At 48.5% G+C, this 16,773-nt stretch overlaps 1 protein-coding gene across 11 annotated transcripts in view; it reads right to left on the bottom strand.

Annotated features, from left to right (window-relative positions):
• Window positions 1-10,981: 10,981 nt before the first annotated feature.
• Window positions 10,982-16,773, bottom strand: part of PTK2 (protein tyrosine kinase 2) — a 184,458-nt gene continuing 178,666 nt past the window's right edge. For all 11 annotated transcript variants that reach the window (XM_075352830.1, XM_075352832.1, XM_075352825.1 and 8 more), the window contains 3 exons: window positions 12,603-12,758; window positions 12,430-12,510; window positions 10,982-12,295 (listed from right to left, as the gene is read on the bottom strand). In XM_075352830.1, the coding sequence (XP_075208945.1) occupies window positions 12,083-12,295; window positions 12,430-12,510; window positions 12,603-12,758 (450 nt within the window). In that variant the 3' untranslated portion in view covers window positions 10,982-12,082. The remainder of the gene's footprint in view (window positions 12,296-12,429; window positions 12,511-12,602; window positions 12,759-16,773) is intronic.

The raw sequence follows: 16,773 nt of genomic DNA, 5'->3' as shown, positions 1-16,773 counted from the left end.
GGGGACAAGTATGGGCACATTACTACAGGATGGGGACAAGGATGGGCACATTACTACCGGGTGAGGACAAGGATGGGCACATTGCTACAGGACGGGGACAAGGATGGGCACATTACTACAGGACGGGGACAAGGATGGGCACATTACTACAGGACGGGGACAAGGATGGGCACATTACTACAGGACGGGGACAAGTATGGGCACATTACTACAGGACGGGGACAAGTATGGGCACATTACTACAGGACGGGGACAAGTATGGGCACATTACTACAGGATGGGGACAAGGATGGGCACATTACTACCGGGTGAGGACAAGGATGGGCACATTGCTACAGGACGGGGACAAGGATGGGCACATTGCTACAGGACGGGGACAAGGATGGGCACATTGCTACAGGACGGGGACAAGGATGGGCACATTGCTACGGGACGGGGACAAGGATGGGCACATTGCTACGGGACGGGGACAAGGATGGGCACATTGCTACAAGACTGGGACAAGGATGGGCACATTGCTACAGGACGGGGACAAGAATGGGCACATTGCTACAGGACGGGGACAAGGATGGGCACATTACTACAGGACGGGGACAAGGATGGGCACATTGCTACAGGATGGGGACAAGTATGGGCACATTGCTACAGGACGGAGACACATTATGGGCACATTACTACAGGACGGGGAGAAGGATGGGCACATTACTACAGGACGGGGACAAGGATGGGCACATTACTACAGGACGGGGACAAGGATGGGCACATTACTACAGGACGGGGAAAAGGATGGGCACATTACTACAGGACGGGGACAAGTATGGGCACATTACTACAGGACGGGGACAAGTATGGGCACATTACTACAGGACGGGGACAAGTATGGGCACATTACTACAGGATGGGGACAAGGATGGGCACATTACTACCGGGTGAGGACAAGGATGGGCACATTGCTACAGGACGGGGACAAGGATGGGCACATTGCTACGGGACGGGGACAAGGATGGGCACATTGCTACGGGACGGGGACAAGGATGGGCACATTGCTACGGGACGGGGACAAGGATGGGCACATTGCTACAAGACTGGGACAAGGATGGGCACATTGCTACAGGACGGGGACAAGAATGGGCACATTGCTACAGGACGGGGACAAGGATGGGCACATTACTACAGGACGGGGACAAGGATGGGCACATTGCTACAGGACGGGGACAAGGATGGGCACATTGCTACAGGACGGGGACAAGGATGGGCACATTGCTATCGGGCGAGGACAAGGATGGGCACATTGCTACCGGGCGAGGACAAGGATGGGCACATTGCTACCGGGCGAGGACAAGGATGGGCACATTGCTACAGGACGGGGACAAGGATGGGCACATTGCTACAGGACGGGGACAAGGATGGGCACATTGCTACAGGACGGGGACAAGGATGGGCACATTGCTACAGGACGGGGACAAGGATGGGCACATTGCTACAGGACGGGGACAAGGATGGGCACATTGCTACAGGACGGGGACAAGTATGGGCACATTGCTACAAGATGGGGACAAGGATGGGCACATTACTACAGGATGGGGACAAGGATGAACACATTTCTACAGGATGGGGACAAAGATGGGGACATTATTACAGGTTGGGGACAAGGATGGACACATTATTACAAAATGTTAGGCAAAATCACTATATGGAGCAAACTGTAAAATATTACAAGAGGACAAAATGAAAAAAAATTCAACATAAAACCATGACTTACCATTAAAATTATTATATATATATAGATAGATAGCGAGAGAGAGAGAGAGAGAAAATGAGAGATTGAATTTGTTATAATAAAGAAGCAAACTGTTCAAAAAAGGTGATCCAAAAAGTGTATAGAAAAAAAAGAAAACAAAAAGGTATCACTACAAATGTTAATTTCTCCAGCAAAGAACGCGGCCCCCCAAATAATTTTTTTTCTATGGGAGGCCCTTATACTCAGCTGAGTATGAGATCCCTGATATGGAGGATGTGTCCTGTGTGGTGTAGTATATATAGGAAAATAACTGTTTGATACGTTGCCAGTTTTGCAAGTTTTCCCATCTAGAAAGAATGTAGAGGAAATTTTTATTATATGTAATGTCAACTGTGACAATAAAAAAAATCCAGAAAATCCCATGGTAGAATTTTTAAATAATTAATTTGCATTATTTAATCACCGACCAACCAGCAAAAATTCGCTCTCACAGACCTATTATTTCTTCTTTAAGAACCTTCTACTCTGCGCTCATTACCTGTATTAATTGCATCTGTTTGACCTCGTTACCGCTATAAGAGACACATGTCCACACACTCAATCACACTCCAACCTCTCCACCATGACCAAGACCAAAGCACTGTCTAAAGGACTAGGAACAAAATTGTAGACCCACACAATGCAGGGATGGGTTACAGTACAATAGGCCAGCAGCTTGGTGAGAAGGCAACAACTGTTGGCACAATTATTAGAAAATGGAAGAAACACAAGATGACTGTCAATCTTACTCGGTCTGGGGCTCCATGCAAAATGTCGCCTAATGGGGTTTGGATAATTCTGGGCAAGGTCAGGAATCAGCCCAGAACTACACAGGAGGACCAGGTCAATGACCTGAAGAGAACTGGGACGGCAGTCTCAAAGATTGCATTTAGTAACGCATTACGCAGTCATAGATTAAAATCCTGCAGGTCAGGCAAGGTCCCCCTGCTCACACCAGCACATGGCCAGGTTTGTTCGAAATTCGCCATTGACCATCTGGATGATCTAGAGGAGGCATGGGAGAAGGTCATGGGGTCAGATGAGGCAAAAAGAGAACTTTTTGGTATCCGCTCCACTCGCTGTGTTTGGAGGAGGATGGATGAGTACAACCCCAAGAACACCGTCCCAACCGTGAATCATGGGGGTTGAAACATCATACTTTAAGGGTGATTTTCTGCAAAGGGGACAGGACGACTGCACTGTATTGAAGGGAGGATGGATGAGGACATATATTGCGAGATTTTGGCCAACAATCTCCTTCCCTCAGTAAGAACATTGAAGATGGATTGTGGCTGGGTCTTCTAGCATCACAATGACACGAAACACAGCCAGGGCCACTAAGGAGCAGCTCCATAAGAAGCATTTCAAGGTCCTGGAGTGGCCTAGCCAGTTTCCAGGCCGGAACCCAAGAGAAAATCTTTGGAGGAGTGACCTGAAAGATCTGGAGAAGATCTGTATGGAGGAGTGACCTGAAAGATCTGGAGAAGATCTGTATGGAGGAGTGACCTGAAAGATCTGGAGAAGATCTGTATGGAGGAGTGACCTGAAAGATCTGGAGAAGATCTGTATGGAGGAGTGACCTGAAAGATCTGGAGAAGATCTGTATGGAGGAGTGACCTGAAAGATCTGGAGAAGATCTGTATGGAGGAGTGACCTGAAAGATCTGGAGAAGATCTGTATGGAGGAGTGACCTAAAAGATCTGGAGAAGATCTGTATGGAGGAGTGACCTGAAAGATCTGGAGAAGATCTGTATGGAGGAGTGACCTAAAAGATCTGGAGAAGATCTGTATGGAGGAGAGACCTGAAAGATCTGGAGAAGATCTGTATGGAGGAGAGACCTGAAAGATCTGTATGGAGGAGAGACCTGAAAGATCTGTATGGAGGAGAGACCTGAAAGATCTGTATGGAGGAGAGACCTGAAAGATCTGTATGGAGGAGAGACCTGAAAGATCTGTAGAAAATCTGTATGGAGCAGTGACCTGAAAGATCTGTCTGGAGAAGTGACCTGAAAGATTTGGAGATCTGTATGGAGGAGTGACCTGAAAGATCTAGAGAAGATTTGTATGGAGGAGTGACCTGAAACATCTGGAGAAGATTTGTATGGAGGAGTGGGGTGAAATTCCTGCTGCAGTGAGTCCAAACCTGGTCAAGAACTACCGGAAACATCCGACCTCTGTAACTGCAAATAAAGGTTTCTACCAAATATTAAGTTCTGCTTTTCTATTGTATCAAATACTTATTTCATGTAATAAAATGCAAATCAATTATTTATAAAATAAATCATACAATAATATTTTCTGGATTTTTTTTTTGGATTCTATCACAATTGAAGCTACCTACGATAAAAAATACAGACCTCTCCATTCTTTGTAGGTGGGAAAACTTGCAAAATCTGCAGGGGATCAAATACTTATTTTCAATCAATCATCATAAATAAAATGATATGAACTCAGTGGCCGCTAGAGATCCTACATCAGTCTTGATTTATGGGCAGCTCTGAACTGGAGATGTACAAACTCTCACTCCTGTGATAAAACAGGCAGGAAAAATTTTAGAGGTGAAAAAAAAGAAGCAGCTGCTGGGTGTCTGTGTACTCTCTTATCAGTGACACTTGCTGTTCTCGACCAGGAGATTTAGTATGATCAGACCTTGTCCCTGTACGGTCAGACACGGCCATTACACAGTACACAGCAGGGACACATATATAAGATTATCTCAGCACAGGAACATTTTTTTTAAACACATCCAGTCGTGGAAATTATTATTCCAAGATCTACTGATTGATATCTACTTTCTTTGAGGGATAACCCCTAAACTGGTGCATGTTTTTACTAAAAAGAAGGGAATTTTGTTTACTTACCGTAAATTCCTTTTCTTCTAGCTCTAATTGGGAGACCCAGACAATTGGGTGTATAGCTACTGCCTCCGGAGGCCACACAAAGTATTACACTTAAAGTGTAAGGCCCCTCCCCTTCTGCCTATACACCCCCCGTGGGATCACGGCTGCTCAGTTTTAGTGCAAAAGCAAGAAGGAGGAAAGCCAATAAACTGGTTTAAGCAAATTCAATCCGAAGGAATATCGGAGAACTGAAACCATTCAACATGACTAACATGTATACCCCAAAAAAAAAAAAACAGGGGCGGGTGCTGGGTCTCCCAATTAGAGCTAGAAGAAAAGGAATTTACGGTAAGTAAACAAAATTCCCTTCTTCTTCGTCACTCTATTGGGAGACCCAGACAATTGGGATGTCCAAAAGCAATCCCTGGGTGGGTAAAATAATACCTCGTGATAGGCCGTAAAATGGCCTTTTCCTACATGGGGGCAACCGCCGCCTGCAGGACTCTTCTACCTAGGCTGGCGTCCGCCGAAGCATAGGTATGCACCTGATAATGCTTGGTAAAAGCGTGCAGACTCGACCAGGTAGCCGCCTGGCACACCTGCTGGGCCGAAGCCTGGTGCCGTAATGCCCGGGACGCACCCACGGCTCTGGCAAAATGGGCCTTCAGCCCTGAGGGAACCGGAAGCCCCGCAGAACGGTAGACTTCAAGAACTGGTTCGTTGATCCACCGAGTCAGGGTGGATTTGGAAGCTTGCAACCCCTTACGCTGACCAGCGACAAGGACAAGAGTGCCTCCGAGCGGCGCCGGAGCGCCGTGCGAGAAAAGTAGGTTCTGAGAGCTCTCACCAGATCCAACAAAAGCAAATCCCGATCACATTGATGAACTGGATGACAAGACGGTAAGGAGATATCCCGATTGAGATGACAGGGGGATACCACCTTAGGGAGAACTCCTGAATCGGGCGCAGAACCACCTTGTCCTGGTGAAAACACCAGGAAGGGAGATTTGCAACACAGCGCTGCTAGCTTGGCCACTCTCCGAGGAGACGTGACCGCCACTAGAAAAGGCCACTGTCCGTGAAAGGCGAGAAAGGGAAACATCCCTCATAGGCTCGAAAAGCGGCTTCTGGAGAGCTATTAGAACCCTGTTCAGATCCCAGGGCTCTAACGGCTGCTTGTAAGGAGGGACGATCTGACAAACCCCTTGCAGGAACGTGCGTACCTGTTGGAGTCTGGCCAGGCGCTTCTGAAAAGACACAGAGAGCGCAGAGACTTGTCCCTTAAGGGAGCCGAGCGACCAACCTTTTTCCAACCTGGATTGCAGGAAGGAAAGGAAAGTAGTCAATGCCAATGGCCAGGGAGAAACGTCCTGAGCCGAGCACCAAGCTAAGAATATCTTCCACGTCCTGTGGTAGATCTTGGTAGAGCTTGCTTTCCTAGCCTATCCCATGGAGGCAATGACCTCTTGAGATAATCCTGAAGACGCTAGGATCCAGGACTCAATGGCCACACAGTCAGGTTCAGGGCCGCAGAATTCAGATGGAAAAACGGCCCTTGAGACAGCAAGTCTGGCCGGTCTGGTAGTGCCCACGGTTGTCCTACCGTGAGATGCCACATATCCGGGAACCACGACCTCCTCGGCCAGTCTGGAGCGACGAGGATGGCGCGGCGGCAGTCGGACCTGATCTTGCGTAGCACTCTGGGCAACAGCGCCAGAGGTGGGAACACATAAGGGAGCCGGAACTGCGACCAATCTTGAACTAAGGCGTCCGCCGCCAGAGCTCTGTGATCGTGAGACCGTGCCGTGAAAGCTGGGACCTTGTTGTTGTGCCGGGACGCCATTAGGTCGACGTCCGTCATCCCCCAGCGGCGACAGATCTCCTGAAACGCATCCGGGTGAAGAGACCATTCCCCTGCGTCCATACCCTGGCGACTGAGGAAGTCTGCTTCCCAGTTTTCTACGCCCGGGATGTGAACTGCGGATATGGTGGATGCCGTGTCTTCCCCCCACGTCAGAAACCGCCGGACTTCCTGGAAGGCTTGCCGACTGCGTGTCCCCCCTTGGTGGTTGATGTATGCCACCGCTGTGGGGTTGTCCGCCTGAATTCGGATCTGCTTGCCTTCCAGCCACTGCTGGAAGGCTCGTAGGGCAAAATACACTGCTCTGATTTCCAGAACATTGATCTGAAGGGTGGACTCCTGCTGAGTCCACGTACCTTGAGCCCTGTGGAGGAGAAAAATTGCTCCCCACCCTGAAGACAATGAGGTGGGAAGAAGCCACCACCGAAGAGACTCCTTGGCCGCCTGAGAAAGAGAAACGTCCCTGTCGAGGGGACGTCGACTCCCCGTCCCATTGGCGGAGAATGTCCCCTTGTAGTGGACGCAGAAGAAACTGCGCGAAAGGGACTGCCTCTAATGCTGCTACCATCTTCTCTAGGAAGTGCATGAGGCGTCTCAAGGGGTGCGACTGGCCTTGACGGAGAGATTGCACCCCTGTCTGAAGTGAACGCTGTTTGCCCAGCGGAAGTTTCACTATCGCTGATAGAGTATGAAACCCTATGCCAAGATATGTTAGCGATTGGGTCGGGGTCAGAATTGACTTTGAAAAGTTGATGATCTACCCGAAACTCTGGAGAGTCTCCAGCGCAACGATCAGGCTGTGTTGGCATGCCTCTTGAGAGGGTGCCTTGACGAGTAGATCGTCCAAGCAAGGGATCACAGAGTGACCCTGAGAGCGCAGGACTGCTACTACTGCAGCCATAACCTTGGTGAAGACCCGTGGGGCTGTCGCCAGACCGAAAGGCAGGGCTACGAACTAAAGGTGTTCGTTTCCTATAACGAAGCGTAGAAACGCTGGTGCTCTGGAGCATGTCCATTGATGCTAGGAACTCTTCTTGAGACATTGAGGCGATGACTGAGCGGAGGGATTCCATCCGGAACCGCCTGGTCTTCACATGCTTGTTGAGCAGTTTTTTAGGTCCAGAACAGGACGGAAAGACCCGTCCCTTTTGTGGCACCACAAACAAATTGGAGTAAAAACCGTGACCTTGGTCCTGGAGAGGAACAGAGATCACCACTCCTTCTGCCTTTAGAGAGCACCCGCCTGCAGACGAGCACCGGCTCGGTCGGGAGGTGGAGCAGTTCTGAAGAATCGGGTCGGAGGACGAGAACTGAACTCGATCCTGTACTCTTGAGACAGAATGTCTCTCACCCAACGGTCTTTGACCTGTGGCAGCTAAATGTCCCCAAAGCGGGCGAGCCTGCCACCGACCGAGGATGCGGAGAGAGGAGGCCGACAGTCATGAGGAAGCTGCCTTGGTAGCGGTTCCTCCGGCTGCCTTCTTTGGGCGTGACTGAGCCCGCCAAGAATCTGAGCTCCTCTGAACCTTTTGAGTCCTTTTAGACGAGGACAATTGGGCCCTGCCCGAGCCTCGAAAGGACCGAAACCTCGACTGTCCCCTCCTCTGTTGGGGTTTGTTAGGTTTGGGCTGGGGTAAGGAAGAATCCTTAGACTTGGACTGTTTAACGATTTCATCTAATCTCTCACGAAACAGTCTGTCACAGAAAATGGCAATTAAGCACTTTTTTGGAAGCAGCATCTGCCTCCATTCCCTTAACCCCAAGGCTCTGCGTACAACCACGGAGTTGGCGGACGCCCCTACCGTACTGCTCGTAGAGTCCAGGACAGCATTAATAGCGTAAGACGCAAATGCAGACATTTGAGAGGTTAAGGACGCTACTTGCGGAACAGATGTACGTGTGACGATGTCAATCTGCGCCAGACCAGCTGAACTAATTTGTAGTGCCCATACGGCTGCGAATGCTGGAGCAAACGACGCGCCGATAGTTTCATAGATGGATTTCAACCAGAGCTCCATCTGTGTCAGTGGCATCTTTAAGGGAAGCCCCATCTTCCACTGCAACTATGGATCTAGTCGCCAGCCTGGAGATTGGAGGATCCACCTTTGGACACTGGGTCCAGCTCTTGACCACGTCAGGTGGAAAGGGATAACTTGTATCCTTAATACGTTTGGAGAAACGCTTATCTGGATAAGCGTGGTGTTTCTGAACTGCCTCTCTGAAGTCAGAGTGGCCAGAAAAGTACTCAATTTACGCTTGAGATACTGAAATGGAATTTCTCTTGCTGTGAAGCTGACTCCTCCACCGGAGGAGCTGAGGGAGAAATATCCAACATTCCATTGATGGACGCTATAAGATCATTCACCATGGCGTCACCATCCGGTGTATCCGGCTTGAGAGCGGTCTCAGGATCAGAGTCCTGATCAGCTACGTCTGCCTCATCATTAGAGTCCTCCTGCTGGGACCCTGACCAGTGATGAAGCCGAGTGCCGCTCCCAGCGAGCTCGCTTAGGCTGTCTGGGACTGTTGTCCGTGTCAGAGCCTTCACCCTGGGATGCATGGGACCTCCCCGGAGCACTGATTTGTTCCAAATGAGGGTGGCCCGGGAGCATTGAATCAACATTGCCCATGGTCTGTCTGGACTGCAAAGTCTCTAAGATGTTAGTCATAGTCACAGACAATCTATCAGCCGAAACTGCCACTCCGTCCCTTTCCCTGGACAGGGTTCACAGGTGGTTCCTTTGGCCACCTCTAGCAGAGACCCCGGCTGAGCGAGTGCTACAGGGGAGCATTGCACACAATGGGGGTCAGTGGAACCTGCCGGTGGAACGGTATCACATGCAGTACAAGCAGCATAGAAAGCCTGTGCCTTGGCACCCTTACTTTTTTGCTGCTGTTGTCTAGCCATCTAGGATAGTATATAGCCAAGAATAGCGACCGTACAGTGCAATGTATAGCATACAAGCATAAAGTACAAATGAACACTTCAGCACATGCAGTACAAGCAGCGTAGAAAGCCTGTGCCTTGGCACCCTTGCTTTTTTGCTGCTGTTGTCTAGCCATCAAGGATAGTATATAGCCAAGAATAGCGACCGTACAGTGCAATGTATAGCATACAAGCATAAAGTACAAATGAACACTTCAGCACATGCAATACACGCAGCATAGAAAGCTTGTGCCTTAGCACCCTTGCTTTTTGCTGCTCTTGTCTAGCCATCTAGGAGGGTATATATCCAAGAATAGCGACCGTACAGTGCAGTGTATAGCATACAAGCATAAAGTACAAATGACCACTTCGGCATTAGTGGGGTCAGCACTTCAGGTGCTGCTTACCGCCCGCACAAAGGCGGGTGTGTGGTCGCCAGAATCCTGTGACTGGTTGCCCAGAGCTTGTCTCCCTTCTCCAGCTCGGACTGCATGCAGGAATGGCCGCCGGCGTCCTGTGAAGAGGGGCGGGCCGTGGGCGTGCCCCAGACAAGAGCGGGAAACTGGCGTCCCACTGTGTCCAGTGAGGGGGCTGGAGAATGCAAAGCAGACTCCAGCTCTCGGCGCTGACTTTCTGTACAGCGTCCCGCCCCTCCCCTGACTGGCAGGGCTGGGGGCGGGAACGAAACGAAAACTAGGCCGCAAAGCCGGGGACTCGAGTAATAAGCGCGGCCGTCCTATGCACGGCCAGCGCGGAAGTCCCCGGCGCACCACAAGTCCCAGCCGCGCCACAGTGTAAAACACCCAGCAGCGGCCGGCGCGGCAGTTCCTAATACATAAATTCACTCAGCTAAGCTGCAGTGAATAAAAGCACAAGCGCTCCGCGCTGTTGTCCCCGGCGCACTAACACTCCCAGCAATGCTGGTGTGTGTGTGCGCGCTTGCCCGGGGACACAGAGTACCTTAATGTAGCAGGGCCTGTCCCTGACGATACTCAGCTCCATATCCAGCAGGTTCTCTGGGTCTGTGGATGGAGCCCGGTCTCAGTGCCTGGAGACCTGTAAGATCCCACTTCACCCAGAGCCCTGAGGGGGATGGGGAAGGAAAGCAGCATGTGGGCTCCAGCCTCCGTACCCGCAATGGGTACCTCAACCTTACAAACACCGCCGACAGAAAGTGGGGTGAGAAGGGAGCATGCTGGGGGCCCTATATGGGCCCACTTTTCTTCCAACCGACATAGTCAGCAGCTGCTGCTGACTAAAAACAGTGGAGCTATGCGTGGATGTCTGACCTCCTTCGCACAAAGCATGAAAACTGAGCAGCCGTGATCCCACGGGGGGTGTATAGGCAGAAGGGGAGGGGCCTTACACTTTAAGTGTAATACTTTGTGTGGCCTCCGGAGGCAGTAGCTATACACCCAATTGTCTGGGTCTCCCAATAGAGCGACGAAGAAATACAATATTTTACAAATCCACGTAGCCACGGCCCCTTTTCTGTACACCGTAGTGTACATCATATTACACTTATAAAGAAAAACTTGGTCATCGGCTAAACTCATTCACGAGAGACTCCAGTATCATTATATTCCAATCCTTTAATAACAGGCTGATGTCTATACGTGGAGCGTCATCCACAGACTCGGAGTCCATCCAATTTTGCTGTAATGGTTGATAAATAGACGAGCGGCGGAGGCGGCCGATTCCGGGACACGTCAGTGATCGCTCTATGAATCTGTACAAGGTCTTTATATTCTTCCTGAGAATAATTTATATTCCCCGACCATCCCAAGGCAGGGGAATAGGGTTACATGAAAATAGTTAGAAATAGTTTCATAATTTATTTGGGCATTAAAGGTTGTGATGTAATTAAAAAAAAACAAAAAAAAAAACATAAGAATCGCCCCAAAGTTGAATAAAAAAACAAACAAAAAACCTCTAAAAACAGGCAAGACATTTGTGAGAGCTGAAATGTTAGCACGGCCGTAAGATTTATTTATAAATTATATATTTTTAATATAAAAAAATGGGATATATATAATGGCTCTGGATCTCTCTATGCAAATGTTCTGTCAGTTCAGCAGCGTGCTTTATACATGGCTAAAAAAAAAAAAAAAAAAATAATAAAAATAAACCCCTCCAACAGAAAAAAGAAAAAGTCTTAAAAAAAAAAAAATAATCATCGTTGCTTCCAATCAAAAATTACACACATCCAAAATAAAAAATGGAAGGAAAAGCTGGAACGCTCCTTCCAAGTCTCTCGATAGTTTCCAAAATATAACTTTGTAGCATATTGCGACTTAAGGTTAAGAAATTAAAAAAATAAAATAAAAAACTGAAGACGACAAAAGAGATTCCAGTTGCAGCAGCCATCATGGATCCACATGGGCGCTGTGTGCTCTCTGGTCCCCCTCGGATCACGGCTTCCCCCATCGGGCTCCTCTTCCTCCTTGCGTTTTTCGGAGATCTGGATCCACCATTTCGTCCCTATGGCGCAGGCCAGACACATCACGCTTGCAGGGAACTTGTGTTTTTTTTTGGGAAAAGGGTAACACCAGCAATGGACTGGTTTCGCCGCCTTCTGGTGACCAGATTCGCTGGTGGAAGGCGATAAGTAATCCCCCCAAAAAAAAGGAGCACACTTCAGACAGGTATATGACGAGTGTGGATCACGGACGTTTTTAGTGCGGCCGCGTCTGTCCGATCATTTTTAGCCGGGCTTGGTCAATGACGTCTAGTAAATTTTTAGCGTCCACAGCCAGTGCGTGCGCGGCGGTCAGCATCTGCTTCTTGTACTCCTGCTGGAGACTGGTCATCACGTACTGCTGCGCCAACTTCATCTTATTGATCAGCTCCGCCAGATCCGAATTCAGCAACTTCTGCGCCATTTCAATCTAAGAAGAAAAAAAAACAACAACCATTTTACCCTACTGGACTAAAGACGTTTTTTAAAAAAAAAATAACAAAAAATAAAAAATAAAACCAAATAAAAAAAAAAAAAAGTAGGGCTGGAGGGTCTCACACTTACCTCTCGGTGAGTGCTGGCTGGAAGAACAGGAATGGTTTCGTCAACAGTCGCCAATAACGTCCTCAAGGCTAAACCGACCCCCTGCGGAGCGGCAGATGTGCCCGTTATAACATGAGACGTTCTAATGTTGTATCAGTGTCTACGTACCGGTCACAGAGATATTACACCCTCACCTTCACCATCGGGACGTACTCCTCCGGAGGCGCTGGCTGGATCCTACTGGACATTTCAATCACAGCTTTCACCAAACCGGTCACATTTTCATACACTTTGTCGTTTGTGCGGTCCAGGTTCGCAGTTGGCGGAGGACTGATTTCCTGCGGCTGAATCTGGAAAGATAGGATGACACATAAGAACAGGTCAAATACGACGTAATGAAAAAACAAAACAAAACAAAAAAAAAAAAACAGGTACATCGGAAAAATACAAAAATCTGTGACCACTAGGTGGCGCTGTGCATTCACAAACTGGAGGGAAACTGCATGGACAAAATACTTGTTCAGCCCTTGGAATTGGCGACTGGTAGAGATGGGCGAAACCGCAGATGTTTGGGTCAGGCCGGACTTTAAGAACACAAAATAAAGTCCGGTTCAGGACCAGACTGGACCCCGGATGCCGAACCCCATGTATCCGAACTAAAGTGTTACAAAATGGTGTTAATAAGGGCTACGGGGGTTGCAAAAGGAAGCAAAATAGGGATTAAGGCAGGACAGTTAGGCTATGTGCCCACGGGACAATGTACCCGCGGAAAACCTGCAGATTTATCTGGATTTTTTAGATAAATCCGCAGGTTTTAGCAAGCACAGACACTCCCCATGTTATCCTATGGGACATAGGGAGTGCTGTGTCCATGCTGCGGCATGTGCGGCTGCGGAATATGCTGCAGATGTCCCACAGCCGCATGTAACTGCATGTCAATTATTCCTGTGGAATTACCTGCGGACGTTCAGCCCCTCCACTATGGAGATAGAGGCCAGGACTTCCGCAGGTAAGTCGCATGAATGTCCGCAGGTTTTCCGCAGATATTTGGCTGGAATCCTGCAGCAATGGATAGCTGCGGATTCCGGGGAGCTGCTGCGGGAAACCTGCGGATATATCCGCAGGTACAAGCTCCCGTGGGCACATAGCCTAATATTTACAGAGTTTCCGCGAGGCTGTCACACTGCTTCCGGGTCAGCTCCACTAAATCTCTTACTAAGCTTATGAATATTTGCCACTTTCCCCGCCCACCCTCTGTGACGTGGTCTGTGATTGGTTGCAGTCAGACTGTCAGCAACTGTGATTGGTTTCCCTCACACTAGCTGTTTGGGTCCCCGAAATAGAGCGTAAAATGGTGTAGTGTCCTCCGTATTTTGATAAACAGCACAGATAAATCAGACAGCTGGAGGCTGCGAGACACACTGATGGGGCCACAGCTGTGAGAGCGGTGACGTCAGTGAGTTCACCGTAAGTGAACTCCATGAATTCACTGAACTCACCTCAGGTGTACTCTATGAACTCACCTGAGGTGAACTCACTGCCGGATTACTGGCTTAGGCTATATGTGCATGTTGAGTATTTGGTTGAAGAATCTGAATCACCCATCAGAAAGTCATACCAAAAATGTGATGTGGTTTTGATGCATTTTTCTGCCAGAAGATGCAGATTTTGTGCAGAAATATCTGCAACCAAATACGCGCATAGCCTAATGCGGCATGGAGTTTGATGAGTTCAGCTGAGATCACAGCTGGGATTTCCACAGTACCCCAGCTGTAAGCTCAGGTGAACTTATTGAAGTCACCTCAGGTGAACTCCTTGAGCTCAAGGCCGGATGAATGGGTTAGGCTATGTGCGTACTTTGAGTATTTTGTTGCAGATATAGCTACACCAAATCTGCATCTCCCGGGAGAAAAACACATCAAAACTCCATCACGTTTTTGGTGTATTTTTCTGCCAGGAGATGCAGATTTTCTGCAACCAAATACTCAACATGTGCACATAGCCTAAGAAGGTAATCAGGCACTGAGTTTACCTTAGGTGAGTTCACAGAGTTCTCCTGAGCTCACAGCTGGAGTAGCATTTGAACAGACAGCTGTGACCTCACTGCTCTCACAGCTGCGGCTCCGTCAGTGTGTCACTGATGCCGCAGTGCATGGTTGAGTTTACTAATGTGACAACGCACTGCGACCTCAGGATATAGCAGAGCTGAGATCATTGTGGAATGTTGCAGTGTGGATTACGTCAGATGACGTAATAAGAACCCCCTGTTTTGGGGGTTAATAAATTGGAGAAAGTAGATGTTTTTGTAGTTTTAAAAAAATGGATTTTTATCTGTTTTGTGTTAATTTCTTTTTACTTACATGATTAGTAGTGTGTGTGTGTATGTGTATATATATATATATGTCTGTGTGTGTGTATATATATATATATATATATATATATATATATATATGTGTGTGTGTACGTGTGTGTGTACGTGTGTGTGTACGTGTGTGTGTGTACGTGTGTGTGTGTACGTGTGTGTGTGTACGTGTGTATGTGTGTACGTGTGTGTGTGTGTACGTGTGTGTGTGTGTGTACGTGTGTGTGTGTGTACGTGTGTGTGTGTGTACGTGTGTGTGTGTACGTGTGTGTGTGTGTACGTGTGTGTGTGTGTACGTGTGTGTGTGTGTACGTGTGTGTGTACGTGTACGTGTGTGTGTACGTGTGTGTGTGTGTGTGTACGTGTGTGTACGTGTGTGTGGTCACAGACTCCTTCCCATTGCTAACCTCCGGCTTGGTGACAGCTGTGATTTTTTGGCAAATCACAGCTGTCATTAACCCCTTACACTGCCCTGCTTGCCATAGCACCAGGGCAAACAGGAAGAGCCGGGGAAGCACCAGGATTGGCGCAGAAAATGGATGTACTAATTGTGGAGTGGCTGCGGGCTGCTATTTTTATGCTGGGGAGGGTCCAATAAACATGGGCCTCCCCAGCCTGAACACCAGACCCCTGCTGCCTGCTTTATCTTGGCTGGGTATCAAAATTAGGAAGGGGAGGGACACCGCAAGCAAATTTAAAGACCATTAATTTAACTAAATTTTAAAAAGAGCTGCATGGGGTTATTTTGTATTGTCTCATTGTCTGTACATGTCCCCTCTGAATTGTAAAGCGCTGCGGAATATGTTGGCGCTATAGAAATAAAACTTATTATGGGGTTCCTCGTATTTTGATACACAGCAGATAAAGCAGACAGATCGAGGCTGTGCGTTATTTGCACTGTGTATCAAAATACAATGGACCCTACGCCATATTATCCAATTATGTATTTATACACTCCACTTCAGGGACCCAAACAGCTAGTGTGAGGGCAACCAATCACGGATGCTGTCACAGGGGGTGGGCGGGGAAAGCAGTGAATATTTATAAAATTGAGTGCTGCCTCTCTCCGCTGCTCCAGTGCCTGTTGCTCGACTGCTCTGTAAATGTAGATGGCACTAGATGCAGAGCTCAGTGATTGGCTGCAGCGCTGTCAAAATTACATCACAGCTGCAGCCGGTGCAAAGTCATCGGAGAGGCGCAGTGCTGGAGGACGGGAACCAGCTCAGTTTGTTATTTTTCCGTTCCTGTGCCTTGAAGCCGGGGATCCCATCCCTAACTGACCATTAAGAAGATTAGAAAAAAAAATGTCTGCTTCCACGCCGGGAGCCGGTGATTGCCCAAGATTCCTAAGAAAGATTTTCCGAAGCTTCATCCATCACATTGAGGAGAAACTGGAACAGCAACTATGAGCTCCACCGCGGTCACCCGGCCTCTGCCCTCGACCTTTACTGACGTTCTTCTGTCCAAAAATGTAGTAAAAATAAAAAAACAAACCCAAAAATCATAAGAAAGGAAAACGTCTGTATCGGTTGTGTGATGCAGGGGGTGGGGGGGGGGGGGGGGGGGAGGACACTCTGGGCCTCGTGTACGTAAGTTTAGTGGGAAGTAGTAAAAAATCTGAAAAACTAAAAATGTAGGGGGAAAAAAAAAAGCAGAAGGTGGAAAGTTGTGGTCCCCTCGGCCGGGCTGAGCGGCTGCGGTTTGGCGCACGATCGGCTCTTTATGTTGGTTACATGTCGGTTACTAACCACATCTGACTCCAGAACCCTCTATGTCACAGGTTTACTGTAAACAAAAAGCGAACCAAGTGTCCCTAAGAAACAGCCACCAAAATATAGGGCCGCTGGAGGAGGGAGGGGGTCTCCGGAGGAAAAGCATCTTTTAGGGTTTTTTTTTTTATATGTATATTTGTAAAAAAAAAAAAATTCTCCTAGATAAAGGCTCATTCTTGACCATATACCCCCCAATGGACTCCCTTATGACCCCCAAAGTTCCCGAGCCAG

Source organism: Anomaloglossus baeobatrachus, chromosome 6 (assembly GCF_048569485.1).
Source record: "Anomaloglossus baeobatrachus isolate aAnoBae1 chromosome 6, aAnoBae1.hap1, whole genome shotgun sequence".
NCBI classification, from domain to species: Eukaryota; Metazoa; Chordata; class Amphibia; order Anura; family Aromobatidae; genus Anomaloglossus; species Anomaloglossus baeobatrachus.
Note: the sequence above shows the minus strand (reverse complement) of the source record. Positions and strands in the feature narration are given on the sequence as shown.